At 50.3% G+C, this 17403-nt stretch overlaps 7 protein-coding genes across 7 annotated transcripts; 2 read left to right on the forward strand and 5 right to left on the reverse strand.

Moving 5' to 3' along the window:
• Positions 1–53: 53 nt before the first annotated feature.
• COCMIDRAFT_103010 (uncharacterized protein) lies at positions 54–1383 on the forward strand (the record flags this gene model as incomplete). The annotated part of the gene is made up of 2 exons (XM_007692662.1): positions 54–1220; positions 1282–1383. 2 exons carry the CDS (start codon positions 54–56, stop codon positions 1381–1383), a joined length of 1269 nt encoding a protein of 422 aa, XP_007690852.1.
• Positions 1384–3400: 2017 nt separating this feature from the next.
• COCMIDRAFT_102957 (uncharacterized protein) lies at positions 3401–7579 on the forward strand (the record flags this gene model as incomplete). Its single annotated transcript, XM_007692663.1, has 4 exons — positions 3401–4032; positions 4077–4829; positions 4884–7195; positions 7362–7579. The coding sequence occupies 4 exons, from the start codon at positions 3401–3403 to the stop codon at positions 7577–7579; spliced, it is 3915 nt and encodes a 1304-aa protein (XP_007690853.1).
• A 995-nt stretch (positions 7580–8574) lies between these two features.
• On the reverse strand, positions 8575–9417 carry COCMIDRAFT_39331 (uncharacterized protein; the record flags this gene model as incomplete). The annotated part of the gene is made up of 3 exons (XM_007692655.1): positions 8575–8859; positions 9075–9218; positions 9367–9417. The coding sequence occupies 3 exons, from the start codon at positions 9415–9417 to the stop codon at positions 8575–8577; spliced, it is 480 nt and encodes a 159-aa protein (XP_007690845.1).
• A 251-nt stretch (positions 9418–9668) lies between these two features.
• Positions 9669–10704, reverse strand: COCMIDRAFT_7823 (uncharacterized protein; the record flags this gene model as incomplete). Its single annotated transcript, XM_007692640.1, has 2 exons — positions 9669–10360; positions 10413–10704. The coding sequence occupies 2 exons, from the start codon at positions 10702–10704 to the stop codon at positions 9669–9671; spliced, it is 984 nt and encodes a 327-aa protein (XP_007690830.1).
• A 1680-nt stretch (positions 10705–12384) lies between these two features.
• Positions 12385–12843, reverse strand: COCMIDRAFT_102964 (uncharacterized protein; the record flags this gene model as incomplete). The annotated part of the gene is made up of 1 exon (XM_007692664.1): positions 12385–12843. The coding sequence occupies one exon, from the start codon at positions 12841–12843 to the stop codon at positions 12385–12387; it is 459 nt and encodes a 152-aa protein (XP_007690854.1).
• Positions 12844–14245: 1402 nt separating this feature from the next.
• On the reverse strand, positions 14246–15215 carry COCMIDRAFT_7825 (uncharacterized protein; the record flags this gene model as incomplete). The annotated part of the gene is made up of 2 exons (XM_007692641.1): positions 14246–15148; positions 15201–15215. 2 exons carry the CDS (start codon positions 15213–15215, stop codon positions 14246–14248), a joined length of 918 nt encoding a protein of 305 aa, XP_007690831.1.
• Positions 15216–15649: 434 nt separating this feature from the next.
• Positions 15650–17320, reverse strand: COCMIDRAFT_103021 (uncharacterized protein; the record flags this gene model as incomplete). Its single annotated transcript, XM_007692665.1, has 2 exons — positions 15650–16692; positions 16747–17320. Coding segments are annotated over 2 exons (1617 nt in total), but the record flags the coding sequence as incomplete, so codon positions are not given.
• Between the last annotated feature and the right edge of the window lie 83 nt (positions 17321–17403).

The following is a 17403-nucleotide window of genomic DNA, read 5'->3' on the forward strand; positions in this document are numbered from 1 at the left end:
CTACCCGAGACACAACCGCCAACGTGGCTGCTGCCGTGGCTCATCCGTCTTCCATGCATCCTGGGTCTGACCCAATGGGTGCGCCTCCTAGCTTTGCAGCGCGGAGACCTCACGCCCAGCAACTCGGCAGTTTTGAGCTGCCACCGCCACCGATGCACAAATATCCTTTCAGCAACACGGTTACCGCTTCACAGTCGCAACAGGCTCCAGTCACTATTGCCAGCGTTGGCAACCTCCTGACTCCACCAAACACTAATCACAGTGACGTGATAAGCTCAACTGGAGTTTCAGCAGCTGGCTCACAATATTCCACAACAATGGCCTATTCCAACGGCCAATACATCTACTCGCCGCCTGCGCAAGCATCGGCTGCGCAATATGGCTATCAGGCTGCGCATCACCAGCAGAACCAATACGGACAAGCCCGAGGAGGTATGTTCGCTCCGTCGCGTGGTGAGGGCCAGCTCGGACGACAGGACTCACTAGGCAAAGGGCTGAATCCGCCACCATATGAAATGACCCAGCAGCTTCCACCTTTTACGCCTTCGTCCAACGGATCAAGCATGCCTTCCATCTCTACACAGCATCATCACCATCAACAGATGATGGGTAATCAAACTCCCGTCTCCTCTTCAGGACCACAGCAGTCGCCCGCTCTCAGCCAGGACTCATTCAGGCCGCCTCAGCCCCCAACTCCTACCTACAGCTACCACAACTCAGGAACGCCCCAACACTCGAACTTCCCCTACTCGACTGGACCATCGCCAACCTTGAGTCAGCAGCAAAGCCCCATCAGCGCCGGTGGTTCGATGCAGCGCATGTCACCAGCTGTGTCGCAGGGCCCGATCCCATCGATCCCATCCAACAACCCAGCGCACTCTCCCTACCAATACCAGCAAAGGCCATCTCTGCAGTATGGAGGAGGTCAAGCGCCTGTCTTTTCCAACGTTCAGAACCCTGCTGGAGGCCTTGCGCTTGTTGGACATCCCGGCATGATGTCTGGCTTCAACAGTGGACACGCTGCGCAGATGCCACACTTCATGGGACATCCCCAGCACCAACCACCAACTGCCAACGATCGTCCATTCAAGTGTGATCAGTGCCCACAGAGCTTCAACAGGAATCACGATTTGAAGCGTCACAAGAGGATACATCTCGCCGTCAAGCCCTTCCCCTGCAACCATTGTGACAAGAGTTTCTCTAGGAAAGATGCGCTCAAGGTATGTTTTTTTGTATAAGTTCTATCTCTCATGTAAATAGACTGCTAACGCAATTGTACAGAGACACATCCTGGTCAAAGGCTGTGGAAAGGTCGTCGGCGAAAACGACACCAAGCGCGAAAGCCACTCTCCAAGGGCAGAAGATCTAAAATCCCACTCGTAATCCGTCTCGCAGTCCGCGGCTTCATGCAGAAGTCCCTTTTCGGCTTTTTTACTTCACTTCTACTGTATTATCTATATACTCTTATACGGAATTCCCCTCCGAGGTTTCGGTGTATACCTCTTGTAGGGAGCACGGTTGCTACAGCTGAGCACAGCATTCTGGTCACGACTTGTCATGGTATTCATGTTTTTTCTTACGGGAAAGTTACACCCCTGGGACATGTATGGGAGTTTTACATGTCGTTTTTTCTCATGCGCGTTCTTCTTTCTTGTGCATGTTACGTCTACTTGGTTTTATTTATTTTTTTCTCCTTTCATCTCTCTGTCTTTGTCTGGAACGCGTATACCTCTTGGTCATTTTGGATGTTTCTCGGTCTTGGGTCAGATCAGACTCTGTATCTATCAGGTATACTATGTAAGCGGCGGGAGTTGTATGTGTTTGTGTTTGGTTGATTTGCGTTTCTCTTAGCCAGTCGCTGCGTGTTTTGTTCTGTTTTGGGCTTTGTACGAATGAGGAAGGTTTCCTGGTGGAGTGGAACGCGCGTCTGAGGAAGGTTCACATGTCCCATGTTGGACCGTAATGTTTGCCAAAAAAAAAGGGATAGGAATATACGCCCCACTGCTTTTTTGTTCGCATCGCAAGCAACATCATCCTGTCTTGTTTTCCACCGTGCATATATACACGTGTATCAGCGGCGCAAGCAACAAATGAATTTTAAGATGAATAATTTTCCGATATATAGCTGTATCCATATTGATTATGTCCATGTATGCAGTGCATTGCCTTGTACCGTGCGTATGTGCTCACGTTTACGATCCGCATCGCAGAGAGCTAGAGTAAGCGTGGAGTTGTAACAGATGGGTGGGGCAGGGGGTATATCACTACATGCAATATTTCCCTAATAAAGTCGACTCCGCATGTTAATCAAACCTTCTTTTACCTGTTTGCTTGTGCCCAGGACCGGCCCGGTTGTACAGCGCACCCATGAACCCGGGCAAGGAATGGAGATCGCGACGGCATGTCCCGCGCCTTAAGTTGGGAAGGGAGCGATTTGCGGGTCGAGCTCCAGATCCATTTTGGACTTCACCTCATGCCATGTCAGCAATACGCGCAGCCCCGTGCCATTATGGTTTTGGCGTATATTTTTTACAGAAATAGATTTTTTTTTAAAGTTCTGCGATTGCTAGACATACATGTAAGACTACTCACTATCGCAAGGGTTAATGTAGGAGCTACAGCTCGCTTCTTATCCTATACGGCACAGTCTTATGCATCCATGGTAGGCAAGGTGAAAGGTAAATATCCTTACTCCCCACATAGTGTTCTTAAAATGAAAACATTCCGGGTTGTCCAACTAAGAAAACTATTCCCCCCGTTTGGTTTTTTGGACGACGAGCAATGCTTCCTATCCATGACTCCAGACTCGCGCCGTTCCCACTGCTTTTTGAGCACACTATGCATCTAACACGCGCTCTGGCCTACGAGGGTTGCCACTGCCTGCAACTTGTCTCGACGCGAGCCCTGCCGCGACAGCGTTTGCATTCAGTCGCGCTTCCATCAGGGTCCGTCTGTGCACCAATTCCCCCTCCTACTACTTGTGATACTCTCACACCAACCCTGGTATAACCGCCTCATCGTATGCATCCAACTACTTGTTAGCTTTTTTGTTTGGGAGCATTTACAGTCTCAATTGGCAGTGCAGACCTACCCACTCCTCCCTTACCTGCCAGTGTACCATCTTGCTGGCTCTCGACTGTCCAACGCGTTCACTGTCACTAACAACAGTAAACAAACACAAGGGCATCCTGCTCATGGCACTTTCCTAGCCCCACCAACTACAGCCAATTTGTTTACCACAACACTGACTACTGGTTTCTTTGGCGTTTGTACCCATACCACACGCTCTTTGCACACATCTTAAAAAGCCTAATTAACAGCCTGCTCGTCTGGTGTAAACGCTACTGCAGCACTACTCGAGGACAGCGCCTTGACCACTGCATTCAACTAACCCAAGAACATGGACTCCGCCTTCCATGGCCGTCCACCGTCTCGCCGCCGCGTCCTCGGAGACGTCACAAACCGCGCTAACGAGGGTATACACAGCCAGCAACGCGATGAAAAGCAAGTCAATCGAGACAAGCCAGCCCCCATACCCCAGCAGGTCGCTCAAAGAGGTCTGGTAGTTACAAATGCTTCACTCGCAGTTCGCAACGAGCTGGGTTCTCCAGATAACAAGCGTCTCTCAGCCGTTCAAGCCCGCGAAGGCCGTCCTCCAAACTCCAAGCGTGATTCAGAAGTTTCCAACGCAAGCACTAATGCTTCCAGCTCAAGCCGCCGTCTCAAAACACACATCGGCCCATGGCAGCTGGGCAGAACCATCGGGCGAGGCGGCTGCTCACGCGTACGGCTTGTCAGGCACTCTGGAACTGGTCAATACGGTGCTGCAAAAATCATTTCCAAGGCCACAGCGGAGAAAGTTCGGGCGTTGAGTTTGGCCAATCTTATCCAGAGTGCGGAGCAGGATCCAACTCTATGCCATGACGGCAAGGTCATTCCGTTTGGGTTGGAACGAGAGATCTGTATCATGAAGTTGTTGGATCACCCGAACATTGTCCGTCTGTTTGATATTTGGGAGAACCGTGATGAGCTGTAAGTCTCATTGATTACTTAGTTCGAAGCTGTTGACTGACAAGCATCAGCTATCTCATCATGGAGTTTGTAGAAGGTGGCGAGCTTTTCGCCTACATTCAAGAACAGGGCGGTTTAATCGAAATGCACGCTGTCCATGTTTTCCGCCAGATCATCGCAGCTTTAACCTACTGCCATCGAATCAACATTCATCATCGCGATCTCAAGCCAGAGAATATTTTGTTGGACAGAGACACTATGACAGTCAAGCTGGTTGACTTCGGCATGGCTGCCTTACAACCGGTCGGAAAGAAGCTCACCACGCCTTGTGGCAGCCCGCATTATGCCGCCCCAGAAGTCATCAAGACTACATCCTACGACGGCGCAAAAGCAGATGTCTGGAGCTGTGGTGTCATCCTATTCGTTCTGCTTACCGGTGCACCCCCTTTCAATTACTCGGGTGACGATCGTCACATGAAGCATCTATTTCACGATATCGCACAGGCCAAGTATATCATGCCTGACAGCATCTCTAAAGAAGCTCAGGATCTCATCAGGAAGATCTTGGTGCCCGACCCCAAGCGCCGCATATCGCTTGAAGAAATCTGGAATCATCCTTTCTTGCGCAAGTACCAACAAGAGTTGAACTTTTTGGGAGACAATGCTCACCTCGATCATTGGACTGGCCCTTCTCCTGTTATAGCTGAGTGGACGACACTAGACCGAGCCACTGTTAATCGAGACATTCTGAGATATCTGCGCACGCTGTGGCATAGCGAGAAGGAAGAGAGCCTGATCCAAAAATTGATCAGTCCAGAGTAAGCCATCTCTGTCGTATTGTCGTGTGACCCTTTTGCTGATAAGAATCGCAGGCCAAACCAGGAAAAGTTCTTTTACGCTGCTCTTCACAAGTACCATACTGATCAATTGGAGAATTACCAACCAAGCTCGCAGTATGCTGTTGCTCATTCAAACAGTGATCACCATCATAACATACGGCATGCACCTACACCCTTGGATATTGCAGAACTTCCATTGAAGCGTACCAAACGCTCACAGTCCGCCTACTCGATCCTCAATGACGAGCATCTTTACTCAAAGCATAGCCTCTATGAGACTCCAGCCTCTGAGGCAAGCTACGATCCTTACCGAGCCTCGAGGCAGCCTATAATACCCGGGCCAGGAGACATCACTCTCAGCCAGCATGTTACTATACATCGTGGGCGTGGCAGCCGCAGTGAAAACCCACGTCCCACTACAGCTCTTGGATACCGGACTGGCAGCTCATTACGCATCCAGGCTCTACGAAATAGGTCTAAACGTAGTCATGCGACATCGCGCAGTTCTTCGAGTCAAAGTAGCCAGTCCTACCGCGCCTTCTCTGTCCAGAGGCATTCGATGTCGCGGTCCTCGCTCATGAGCTCCCAATGGCCCAGCAGTCCGCCTGTTGTTTCTCGCCCTAGCGGTATAGGCAAGCGAGGTGTGAGCTTCTCGCATCTGCGCGATCGTCGATTTTCGGCTGCTACTGGTAGTAGTTGGCAGACTGAGGCTGGATCTTGTACCGATTACATAGCTCACAGGCCTCATACCTCTATTGGATCGTATGGATCAGCCATGAGGACTAGTACTATCCGTTTGAACCCCAGATCAAAGGCTCTTGCTGGCATAGATACTCCACGTCTGAAAGTCTATAAGCGGGAGAGTCCAACCAAATACATTCAGGGTGAGGTTCGGAAGGTCAGCATGGAGCTGGGCAAGGTCATGGAAGAGGCTTTTAATCGATCATCTGTTGGTTCAAGTGTTTACTCAGGCACATATACGTATAACGATACTTCATATTATGAAAGCCCTCCGACGTCTTTGCCAAACACGCAGAATTTGGGCGGCAGCACACTGGCCACTCCCCCAGCTGCCAAATGGTTGTCCCGAGAGCGGCCTCTTCCACCTACGCCAGCCGAAACTCCAACTACCTTCGTTCAGCGAAAGCTCGCAGAGACCCGTGCAGAAATCGCTCAAAGGCTTATGGAGGATGAGACCACCGAACGTTACAATAACCTCCTTGAAAACCTCGATCGCCTGATGATGCCTGCAGTGATTGGAAGCAAGCGTATTGTTTCGGCTCCCACTAAGACTCCTGAACATGGACCACTACATGTGATCCCAGAAGAGGTGAAGATTGAAACAGGGGATGGGTTAGGAGATCCGGTTGTTCATCACCGGGTTTTCACCGATCCTGTTAGATCCCAGGGCCACCGTGTAGCACCAGACCAGCAGCAGACGATCCGCGTCGTTAATGGATCACCTAATCGTGTGGCGCCTCTAAACATTCGCAAGAAAAGCGGAGCAAGCATGGATTCAAAGAAGGCTACCAACGAGATGACTGTTATGCCATTGCCTGTGCCGAACAGCAACTTGACAGTTCGTCCATATCAAGACGTGCAGCATGATCTGCCTGCAGCAAAGCCCAAAAACGATGTCCCTGTGCCTGCAAAGCAACACCTTGTGATCCGGAAAAAGAAGTCGTGGTTTTGGCGAAACAACGATGAAAAGAACAAGGACCATGATGAAGAGGAAGACCAAGTTACGAAGAAATCGAATGGGCTACTCCAAATCCCTGAAGCATGGCACGGCCTTGACGATCGCAGCAAAAAGGACCCTGTGCCATTGACGAATGGCGGTCATCCAAAGCATAACCAGAAGCAGTCAGATGGAAGCAATGGGAGCGAATTTCCTATGCGCCATGACAACTCTAAACCTTCGAAGGGCGATGGAACAGCTCGCAAAGGCTTCTTTGCTTTGTTTGGAAAGAAGTTCAAGAACGGCAAAGGAAATAGCCCGATGGAGCTAGGAGGTAAGCGAACAAAAGGTCTCCATGTCCTCATACCGACTAACGTTGCTTCAGAAATCAACTTTAGTTCCTCTTCTATCTCATCGAACTTCGATCTGGGGCTCGACCGCAATCAGGATGCAGTTCGTATCGCCCCTCCTGAGATGCAGATGAACTGGCTATCGCGCTTCCTGCATATCAAACCCGCTAGCAAAACATTGTGCTTGCAAGTCGGTCGTGGCAAAGTTCGACAGGACTTTGTTCGTCTGCTACGCGACTGGCAGCGCTTTGGCATTCAGGATGTGGCGTTGGATCGCAAGTCCAACTCCATCAGTGCGCGAGTTGATAAAAACAATCGTAAGTACAGCCCGTCATCGCAAGCATGTTTTGCATTCTGCGGGTGGCGTCTTCAAAACTGGTGGTTTGACATTGAAGTTTTGAGGGTGAAGCAGACACTGCAGCGAAACGCCACTTTTCATTCTCTTATTTCTGTACAAGGCCTGATGCTAACACATCTACGTAGACTTGAAGATCAAGCCGGTTTTCTTTGTCATTGAACTCTTCGTCGTACTCGAACACGGGCGCCGCGCCAACCTCTGCCTTGCGCGCTTCACCCAGACGCGCGGAGCAGCATCCAGCTTCCGCAAGGTCGTCGATATTATCGAGGACATCTGTCGCGCTCGCTGTATGCTGGTCGAAGACGAACAAAAGAAAGCCTCGATGATGGAGGTCCTGGATTAGGATGCCAAGATGGAGGCATGGGATGATGCAGGCTGTTTGGATACCAAATGGCATACGTCTTACCCACGGGCCTCGGGAGCTGTGCGTTGACATTGCTCATAGCTTTGGTATCTGAAAGCAGTGCGATATGACTTGTATGTGCAAGTAGTGCGCTGTACTGGATTGTCGACGGAACATGTTGCATGCTTGTACGCGATATCCGACCAAAAGTTACGCGACATCGCGATGTATCTGAGTGCCTTTGATATGATTGTATCGCATCGGTAAGGGGTAGACTTGGTTTCTCCATGTCTTCTTGAAGTTTGTTTCTCACCAAGAAAGCGCTTTGTTCATAACCCACCACCCGGCATAGTAGCGGGCACTTAATACAGTAATGTCTTTTTTTTTGTACTCTTTTACTTCACTTACCCTAGGAGCATTACGTCCTATCAGTCTTTGACATGGGGCAAAGATTGTACTGCGTTAGCTGCCACTGGTTTTGATTCTTTCTTCTTTTCAACAATGTTACGAAATAGCTGTATTGAGCTTTAATGATAATGAGATACGAACATTGTATCAAGTAAGAAGTGAGGGTGCTTGTACAATTCGATTGGCATGGGGGTTATCCCCCCCCCTTCTTGGTAGATGCCAGTGATGTGTGGTAGCTTTGATGGGATATACAACAACCATCCTTATTTTCCCCTCCCTTGGAACATACTCACAAGTCGAATTGGCAGCATTCGTATTTTCGTAAGGACATGGTATTTGTATTTTGCCCTACGGCGCCCCGACGCTTCAATGTATGAATGGGAACAGTGTCCTTTAGTAGTGAAAACACCGATTCCAGAAGCAAAAAACAAGGTCAGCCATGAAGAGTGCCATTTCCATTCATTCCATTTTTCCGACGGGTTTATCGGAAGCAGAGATTCAGAGAGTTAAAGGGAAACACCGAGTCATTCCGAAAAACCAGCCATAACCCAGACTTATGCACGCCGTACCAATTTCCCCGCTTTAGCTTAACGAGTCCTTGCCTGCACCTTTGGTGCGGCACCCTTGGCACCCTGCTTGCTGACCTTGGCGGCGTTGCCTCGTGCGGACGCAGCGGCGTTCTTGGCCTTCTCAGCCTTCTTTGCTGACTCGGCGGCGGCCTTCTTCTCCTTGCCCTCCTTGACGGCGGCGCTGCGAGCAGCGGCACGGGCCTCGGGACGTTGGCTGCGGCGCTCCTTGATCACATCGAGAGAGGCACCGACGATGGCACGCTGGTGCTTGACTGTGCGGCGGGTACGCTTCTTGGCGACTTCCTGTTGTGGTGATGGTGGTTAGCATAGTTCGTGATTGTATGGTGGTGTTGTATAAACTGCAAAGGGATGGCAACGACAACACGGCAACATCAACCCTGGTGATGCTCCCTATCCCCTGTACATCTTCCGCAGTTTAGACTGATGTCATCCTTCACTGCCTGCCCAAATACACGTCCCAACATCGAATATGCATATGAAAATGGGTGGCGACTAACCTCAGAGATACCCTTCTTGTGCGCCCTTCGGTAGAGAGTGGTCCAGTGAATCTTGCGAGGGTTCTTGCGCTGGAGGAAAAGGGACTCGCTCTTGCCGTTCTGGAAGCGGAAGATCTTGCTGTCACCACGGATGTAAAGCTTGCCCTGTATATGCCATCAGCCAATGCCCGACCCATTATGGTATCCCCAACACCCCCCTCCGCCAGGTGTTCGCGTTGTTGCGGCGCGATGGCGGAATGTCGACCTCTGGCGGCGGCGGATAGCGGGACACGGGAGCGGCATTGTAACGCACCTTGCCCGGGTAGATCTTTTGACCGCTGAAGGAATCGTCGTAGGTACGCATGTTGGCGGTGTTGGCGTGATACCTGTGTGTTAGTCGTGGGGTTGTCGTCGGTCGCGAATTGTGTGCAATATTGGAGTTGGGACCTGTGGGCGAGCGAGCTGTCTAGTCCGGAAATGGTTAGAACCTTGGCGCACCGCCACTGTGGCTGGTCCACAAAAGCATCATCACATGTGCAGCCGCAACGCAGGTTGTAATTATTTCATTTACATCGTGGAAGATCTCGATTTTTGCATCTAGTTCAAACTATTCAATCAAATGGTGGGGTATAAAACTGACAACTCTATCTCTGCATCCCGCTGTGCCCAATCCTCAAAATGCGCTGAGACCATACACTCTCCCCGGTCGATCTCGAAGCCCTCCTTTTCATTCAACAACTCGATGACCTCATTCCATTGAGCACTATTCAGCCCGTCGCATTCATCAATGAGATGATTCAGCTCATCGAATAGCGCTTGAGTGCGCCTTTCTTCGTCATTTAGGGAACCGCCTTTCCAAAGTTCATCATCACATGTATCTTCGACTACCTCTCGCTCCTCCGACCACTCCTCTGGCGAAGACTCATAGCTCGGGATTTCTGGTGGTAGACTTGGGGTGATGCTTGAAGGTATGCCGTTTTGGATATCTTGGCTCGCGTTCAGGCTCTCCACATCGTCATCCGCATATTTATCCATGGTGTACAGGTTGCTCAGTGTCTGAATGAGCAACCTCAAGGGTGGTTTCGATGTATCGAATGATGGTTTTGTGCTCGAAATTGTGGCATATGATTGAGAAGCCAGCTGCGATACATTGTTGACGACTGCGCGGACGACTACCGGTATAGCCCAAGGAAGCTCGAGGAGCTCGGAGAGAACAAAAAGAAATAACTGTGTTGATTCGGGTCGGGAAAATCCAATTGTAAAGGCGGACTCCTTGTACATGGCATGAATGTTTCCAGAAAGCTTGTCTACTCTCCTGTCAGGATGCGAGTAAGATGCTGCCGGTACAAATAGGCTTACCGAAGGCAGAAGTAAAGCTAAAGTAGCTCAACAGCGCCAGCAATTGTCCCTCGAACCCATGGAGCCCACCTGCATACAAAAAAGCAATGACGCCACCAATGATCTTATGTTTCAAGTGACTGCTCGCAAGGGACGTGGCTAGTAACGATAGGATGGCGGTGAACGGGCCAAGTGGGAGAAATGATACGATTGGCCCGGCTAGTACCACACCTGCAGCAGTAACAGCTGTCTTCGCAGCCTTGTGAGCATTTTTGATTGGCAACCGCCTAGTCATCAGACCTACTTTACTCATGACTGCATTTTTCCACTCGTCCCGACGACGCGCTTTCTTTTTTGGCTGTTTCATGATTGTGAGTGCGTTGTTCGCTGGAGTATTGGATTTGCAACTTGCGGTACTGGTAAGAAGCGATCACGCGAATGGTCAGAGGACCAGAGTAGCATGGTTGGATAGGGTATTTTGACTGGGCAACCCTGGGTTGTGAGCGGTGAATACGAAGTACACAAAACGAATGGTGAGGTCTCGACCCTCACCGCTAATGACAGCCCTATCCAGGAAGTAATTGAGCGATACAACAGCTGCTTTGGCATACTTACGTTTCACGTAGGCTTTGAGAGGTCAAACTAATCCTTTCAAACTGGCGAAAACTCCGTAGAGATTAGTGGGGTCGAGCTGCCGAGAAAACTAGTTAGTTGCTGCTGTGACGTAGGGAGAGTTCCATGCCGACCTGACTGCAGGTGAGTCACGCAACTGCAACAATGATTTCCTTTACTTTTTGAGCGGACAACATGTTGACCAGATTCATTTGTTCTGTAATCTCCTTGAAAGATCCATCCCAACTGGAAACTGGTAGCCAATCTAAAGCAGCTATTAGGATTTACATCCGAATGGCCTGCATCAGTATAGCTTCTGCTCTGCGCAGATGATCAGTCGAACTAAAGTCCTCGGGTATACATAGCTGGAAGCTTATGACATCACCATACGTACTTTTGGTTCTGGTGCACTTGACCTATTTTTGTCCAGGCTGAGTGCTAGACAACCGAATGTGAGGCGAATGGTACACTAAGACAAGCGAGCCTTTTTCGCCTACCGCCGAGGTCTTTGGACTAGAACGTTACAGCATCACTTTTATATTAAGCATTTAACTGGCTCCAAAGTATGGATAGTATTCCCGCGATCGTGAGCTAAGTGAGTATACTTGGTAGGGCTTACAAACGCGTGCGCGTCACCGCCAAAAGTGGCATGCTATATTCCCAAGAAGATACAGCACGGCGTCGCAAGCACCAGAAATCTTAGCTAAGTTTCATGATTCCACTACCATGCCTATCGTAATATCGGTATCCGGATCTCCTTTGAGATCTTTCCCGCCGCATCCGCACACTACATGTCATGTGTCACGAACATGAATCGTTAGCTTGCTGTCAGCCTCTCTAGAGATACGGCATCACGATAACAACATCATTGCATCGACTATGCTGACGAGCTTTCTTTCCCCTACTTCACCGCTATGCTCGGAGCTTCAAAGGCTTCAAAGGCAATCTCGCCCAAGCATTCACATCCCATCCGTGAGAAGACATCCCAAAGAGCTTAAATTAGTTTCTAGATGTGATGAAGAAGCAACCAGAAGACTTACTTGCATCATACGAATCAAACCCATTTCTCAAAAGTACACAGCAAGCAAAATATCGAGACATCATTCCAAAAATGGACACTGCTCATTCTCAACCAAGTATGTACATTGATCCTCAGTATTTCCAATTACAAACAGGCCTTTTCGGCCCTTCTATTCTAGTATAACACAACAACAATCATGTTCCAAAAGATCTATCTTCGACCTTGTCAAAAGTTTTTACTTCCAAACTAACCCCAGGATATCTCCCCAAAACATCTTCACCAAAAGGATACAAAGAAGAAGAAAAGAAGAGAAAAGGAATAAAAAGAAGAAAAGCGCTTTCATCCCAAGTCACCACCATTTTAAGCCTTGGATGAAGCACCAAGTCCCTCAACACCGGCATACGCAGCACTGAGATCCTGCTCGACACTTCCACCGCTAACACCAACACCGCCAATCAGCCTTCCATTCAAGTAAATAGGGAGACCGCCACCGAAGACAATAAGACCTCCATTGCTGTTCTCGGCGCTGTAAAGCGGAGCGCCGGGCTGAACGGCAGCGTAGAGGTCTCCGCTGCTAAGGCCATTGAAGAGAACGGCAGTGCGAGCCTTCTTCTGGCTGATGTCGATGGAGCCGAGGTACGCGTTGTCCATGCGGTGGAAAGCGACGAGCATGCCAGCTGGGTCAACAATGGCAATGTTCTCTGGAATTTGAAGCGCGGTGGCGTTTGCGACGGCAGCTTTGATGACGGTTTGGGCTTGGTCGGCGGAGATGACGAAGCGCTGGGCAGGTGTGCTGCCAATGCCGTTTGTGTTGTTCATCTGGGCGACAGGCGGTGCTGGTCCTGGTGCTGGGCCGGGGCCTGGTTGTGCGGATGCAAGAGCCGTGAGAGAGGCGATGCTGAGGATGGCGGAGGTGAAATGCATGGTTTCGAAGTGTGTGGATTAGATATATAGAGGGTATAAGAAGGCGAATCTCTTGTCGATCAAAGAGGATTTGAGTTTCTGGGGATGGGTGGGTGTGTATGTAACTTTGAAGGTTCCCTAAAGAAGAAGGTGATGTGCAGCTATGCTCCCGATGATCAATCGTAGTTCCAGATGATCGTTCTTTTTCTTGCTATGCAGGCTGCAGTCTCCGTTTACTTTATACCATGGGACATGTGCAGGGCCTGGCCATACCGAGTGCTGAAAGTCTTGTCTCGACCAAGTCCTAACGTCCGCACCTGGTCAAACCCCCTAATGCTCGCCCGTTCGTCTAGCTAACTGTCACCCGCCCCGACTAACTCCATAGCCCGCTAACCCTTGTACCTAGCGATGGCCACTCACAATCTCTTCGCCACGAGGGGATATTTGCCGAATTCGCCAGACCTGCATCATCAACGACTCAGCCCTTGCTAGATGTATGAAGTATCCTTCTGCCTTGTGGGTTTTCTCCAAGTCACTGGCTACTCAAACACGCCTCAATAACTACGAGGCTTTGCAGATCCACATCAATGGCAATTCAGGCCACCCGGCGTACATCGGAAACTCAACATTTCATACTTTCGAAATTTTCCTTCCGCAGCTAGGCAGGGCCGGTAAACGCTTCTTTCTTGTTCCCAAGGGTCCGGGTCCCGTCTTGGAGGCGCCATGAATCTGTGCCAGCAAAGAGGAAAAACTAGATTGCAGGGCGGCACCGCGTGGCGAGGAGCTCGAAATGGGTGACCGCTCCGTTCCGTTAGGCTTGTTGAGATTTGGTTGCCAGTGGCGCTCGGGCCGGCGCTACTTAGTGTGCGATGAGATCTGTCACCCCCGATCCGAACTTGAACCGTGGCTGCGACAATGAGACCGTTGCTGGCCTAACTGATTCAAGTAGTTGCGAGTGCTTTGTTGCAAGAGTGGTCCTAGAGCACCGCCAGGCCCGCCATCTATTTGAGATGATGGGGAGCATCGCGAACATGATGTGGTGGAGACTGTGAAGAGCGTCGGATGAAGGTATGCGATGTCGCCCAACAAGGGAAGAGTTGGCTAATAGTAGTGAATGTGGCGCTTTTTTGATATCCATCCAGACTTGAGCATGTCACTATTTTCACCTCTTCACTACCACTACCATCTGAATGATCGTGCACACGGATACATTGTTCCGCAAGAAACATCACAGTTCTTGATAGGCCCCCGTCAACTGCACATACACATGAATCTGCCGAAAAGAACATATCATGACAACCGAAAAAAAAGCCATGCACTACCGCGGCATAGGCTCGTAGGTCTCGCTCCTTTCCATGCTCTCGACCGCATCTCTCGCGGTAATCCTAGTCTTTTCCGCCACGCCGTCCATCTTCCCAACCGCAGCAAATCTTTCCTTCCACAGCGCCCATCGATCTTTGCTGAACTCGGCCTTGCCTTTCCACAGCTCCCCGCCTCGTGCGGGGTTACCTTGCTTGGGATCGACAGGTGTGAGGTCCTTTTCTAAGCGGAAGAGCTGGCGTCCATTTCCGAAGACCCAAGCGGCGGCAGCAGGGACGTACGCGTCGTATTGCTGATTGGCTGTTGCAGAGGGGTCATCAACGAGGGGTGTTTCAAGTGCGGTTCGCATCGAGAAGATGGCAAATATCCAGAGATCTTGCAGTCCCTTTTGCGTTACACGAGCATAGAAGAAGTTCATGTTTGCCCATGCTTCCACCTCTTGGTCGAAGAAGCCGTCGTGAGCGACTGGAGCGTCGTTGTAGGCTTCACGACAGGCCATTCCGAAGTCGGTCATTTCGCTATAGAGGTAGTTGTAGATTTCGTTGTTTGGTATCGAGTGCTCCTTGAACGCCTTGATCAAGTCGACTAGTTTGTCGTGGTTGTGGGACTCTGTATTTTCACGGCATGACAAGCGTCGTGCTGAGTGAATGATGCTATACCAAAGGTCCATGAAGTCTACATCGTCGAGATGAGAAGAGTTGATTTTCTCATCAATGGGCCCGAACAAGAGCGATGCCGTCTCGCTCAAGTCGATCCTCTCGTTGAGATAGTCTTGCACGGCTGAATAAGCCCCACTTCCATCTTTTGGACGAAACCACCCTCTAATTTTTGCCATTTCGTCAATCCGCTGGGTGCCATTTTCTACGGAAGCGAGAACCTCGCGAATCTTCTCGTTTTGCTTCTGCAAGGCAAATTAGACACGTCTCCGCAATAGAGTCCTGACAAAAAAATACCGCTATGCGAGACATGGTTCTGATGGATGTGGACAGGAAGTTGGAGCCAGTGCCAGGGGAACCCCCAAGAGTTAGTTTGTGACTGTTCGTGGTGATGTCATAAACCGAGGCTGTGCGGCTGATCCCGAAAAAGAAAACACGTGCGTATGCTCGTAAGGCGACTGGAAGTCTACGCCTGGCCTGTCGTGGGCCGCCCCGAGATATATCTCTGACAAGCCACGTGTACACTGAGGGTAAACCGTACCGGGACATAATCCGGAAACCAGGCAAGACACATGTATTTGTTGGCGCGCAAGGTGTCTCTCTCCTTCAGTGCTTTTTCTGCGGGGTAAGTGTCGATATTGTGATTGCCATGACTTCTAAATCAGGAACAGTGTCATTTGTTCTACACGTATCAACTCAACTGTTGGAGTCATTCCTTCGTACCTCTATTTCTTGGGTTTTACACCTCACAACCTTGCGCCCTTCTCACGCTTCGCCAGAAGCCTCAAATCTTTCCTGAGAATCTTTCCACTGGGACTCTTGGGGACCTCATCCACAAACACCACACCACCCCTCAACTGCTTGTACCCAGCCACCTTTCTCTTCACAAACTCTGCGATATCGCGTGCGCTAATCTTATCCTTGCCCTTAGCAGCAACAACATACGCTCTTGGAACCTCGTTAAGCCCGTCATCAGCCTCGACTCCGATAACGGCTGCATCCAAAACATCCGAGTGGCTCACTAATACAGCTTCTAGCTCTGCAGGAGCAATCTGTAAGCCCTTGTACTTGATTAATTCCTTCTTACGATCGACAATGTAAAACAGTCCGTTGCGAAACTCTGCAATGTCACCAGTGTGAAACCAGTCTTCTGTGAAGGATTCCTTGTTAGCAACATCGTTCTGGTAATATCCTTTGCACACCACAGGCCCTTTGATAAGAATCTCTCCTGGCCTTCCTAACTCGACATCTCGGCCATCGTCGTCAACAAGACGGGCAAGCATATTCGGCACCAGAGGGCCTACTGACCCAGTATCGTCGTGCATGCCCGCTGGCATGATTGTTGCACTTCCTGTCGTTTCGGATAGCCCCCACGTCTGATCGATGAAGCAATCTGGTCCACCTAGCTTTTGGCTGGCTGCATACTGCAAGTCCTTGCCTAGCGGTGCAGCACCGCTGACAACGAACTCCAGAGTCTGGAACTGGTCTGTTACCTGGGCCGACTTTGCAATGAGTAGGAAGATGGGCGGCACAGTGAAGAAGAAGGTGATGCGGTATTTCCTGTTGTATTCGAGGAACTGAGCAAAGTCGAACTTTGGCATCCAGTAAACAGGGCCGCCCATGTAGAATCCATTGAGGAGGTAACCCTGGATGCCGGCGATGTGCGCAATGGGCAGATGAGCGACTGTTCTATATTCGAAGTCCGGTCGTTTCTCTGATATCCATGACTTGACCAAGTTACCTGTGATTACAGTTTCGGCTACCAAGTTTCGATGAGATATCTTGACACCTAACACCAGGATCAGCACGCGTATGAACCTCTTGGAGTCTTCTCGCCTCTTACCTTTGGGCAAACCCGTAGTCCCAGAGCTATAAATCAGCACAACAAGGCTATCATCCAGCTCCTGCGGATCGGTAATCCTACTCCAAACCAATCTATCTCCCTCAACAATCAAATTCTCTCCTAATCCCCCATTTCTCTGCAGAGCTCTCAGACTCCACTCCCTCCCTTCACTCATTACCAGCACTCTCCCGCCTCCGTTCCTACCCCACCCCGCCGCCTCAGCAGCCCCGACAGCAACATCCCTCGTCCTCTCCACAGCAACAAGAATCTTAGACCCAGCACCCTGGATCTGCTTGCACAGCTCACCAACCGTACTAGCCGCCGATGCAGCAGAGAACACGCCTCCCGCGCCAATAACGCCGTACGCAAGCGCAGGAAGCAAGTAGTGTCCAGTTGAAATCACCGAACACACATCCTTCCCCGCTCCATCCACCCCAATACCAAAGTGCCTCCGTAGCGCCGCAGAAGTCGCTTCCGTCAAGACGCGAGCTCGCGATGTCGTCAGCACCAAGCTTGGATCTGCGGCTGAAATGTGAATGGGCGTGTCCGGTTTTGCTAGCCCGATGCCCGAGTCTACACAAGCATTGTGTGATTAGTAATTGCTACTGCATAGCTGTGTATTTCCAAGTTTCTAATGTGGATGATGGGCTTGAGGAG

Source organism: Bipolaris oryzae (assembly GCF_000523455.1).
Source record: "Bipolaris oryzae ATCC 44560 unplaced genomic scaffold scaffold_136, whole genome shotgun sequence".
Taxonomy (NCBI): Eukaryota; Fungi; Ascomycota; class Dothideomycetes; order Pleosporales; family Pleosporaceae; genus Bipolaris; species Bipolaris oryzae.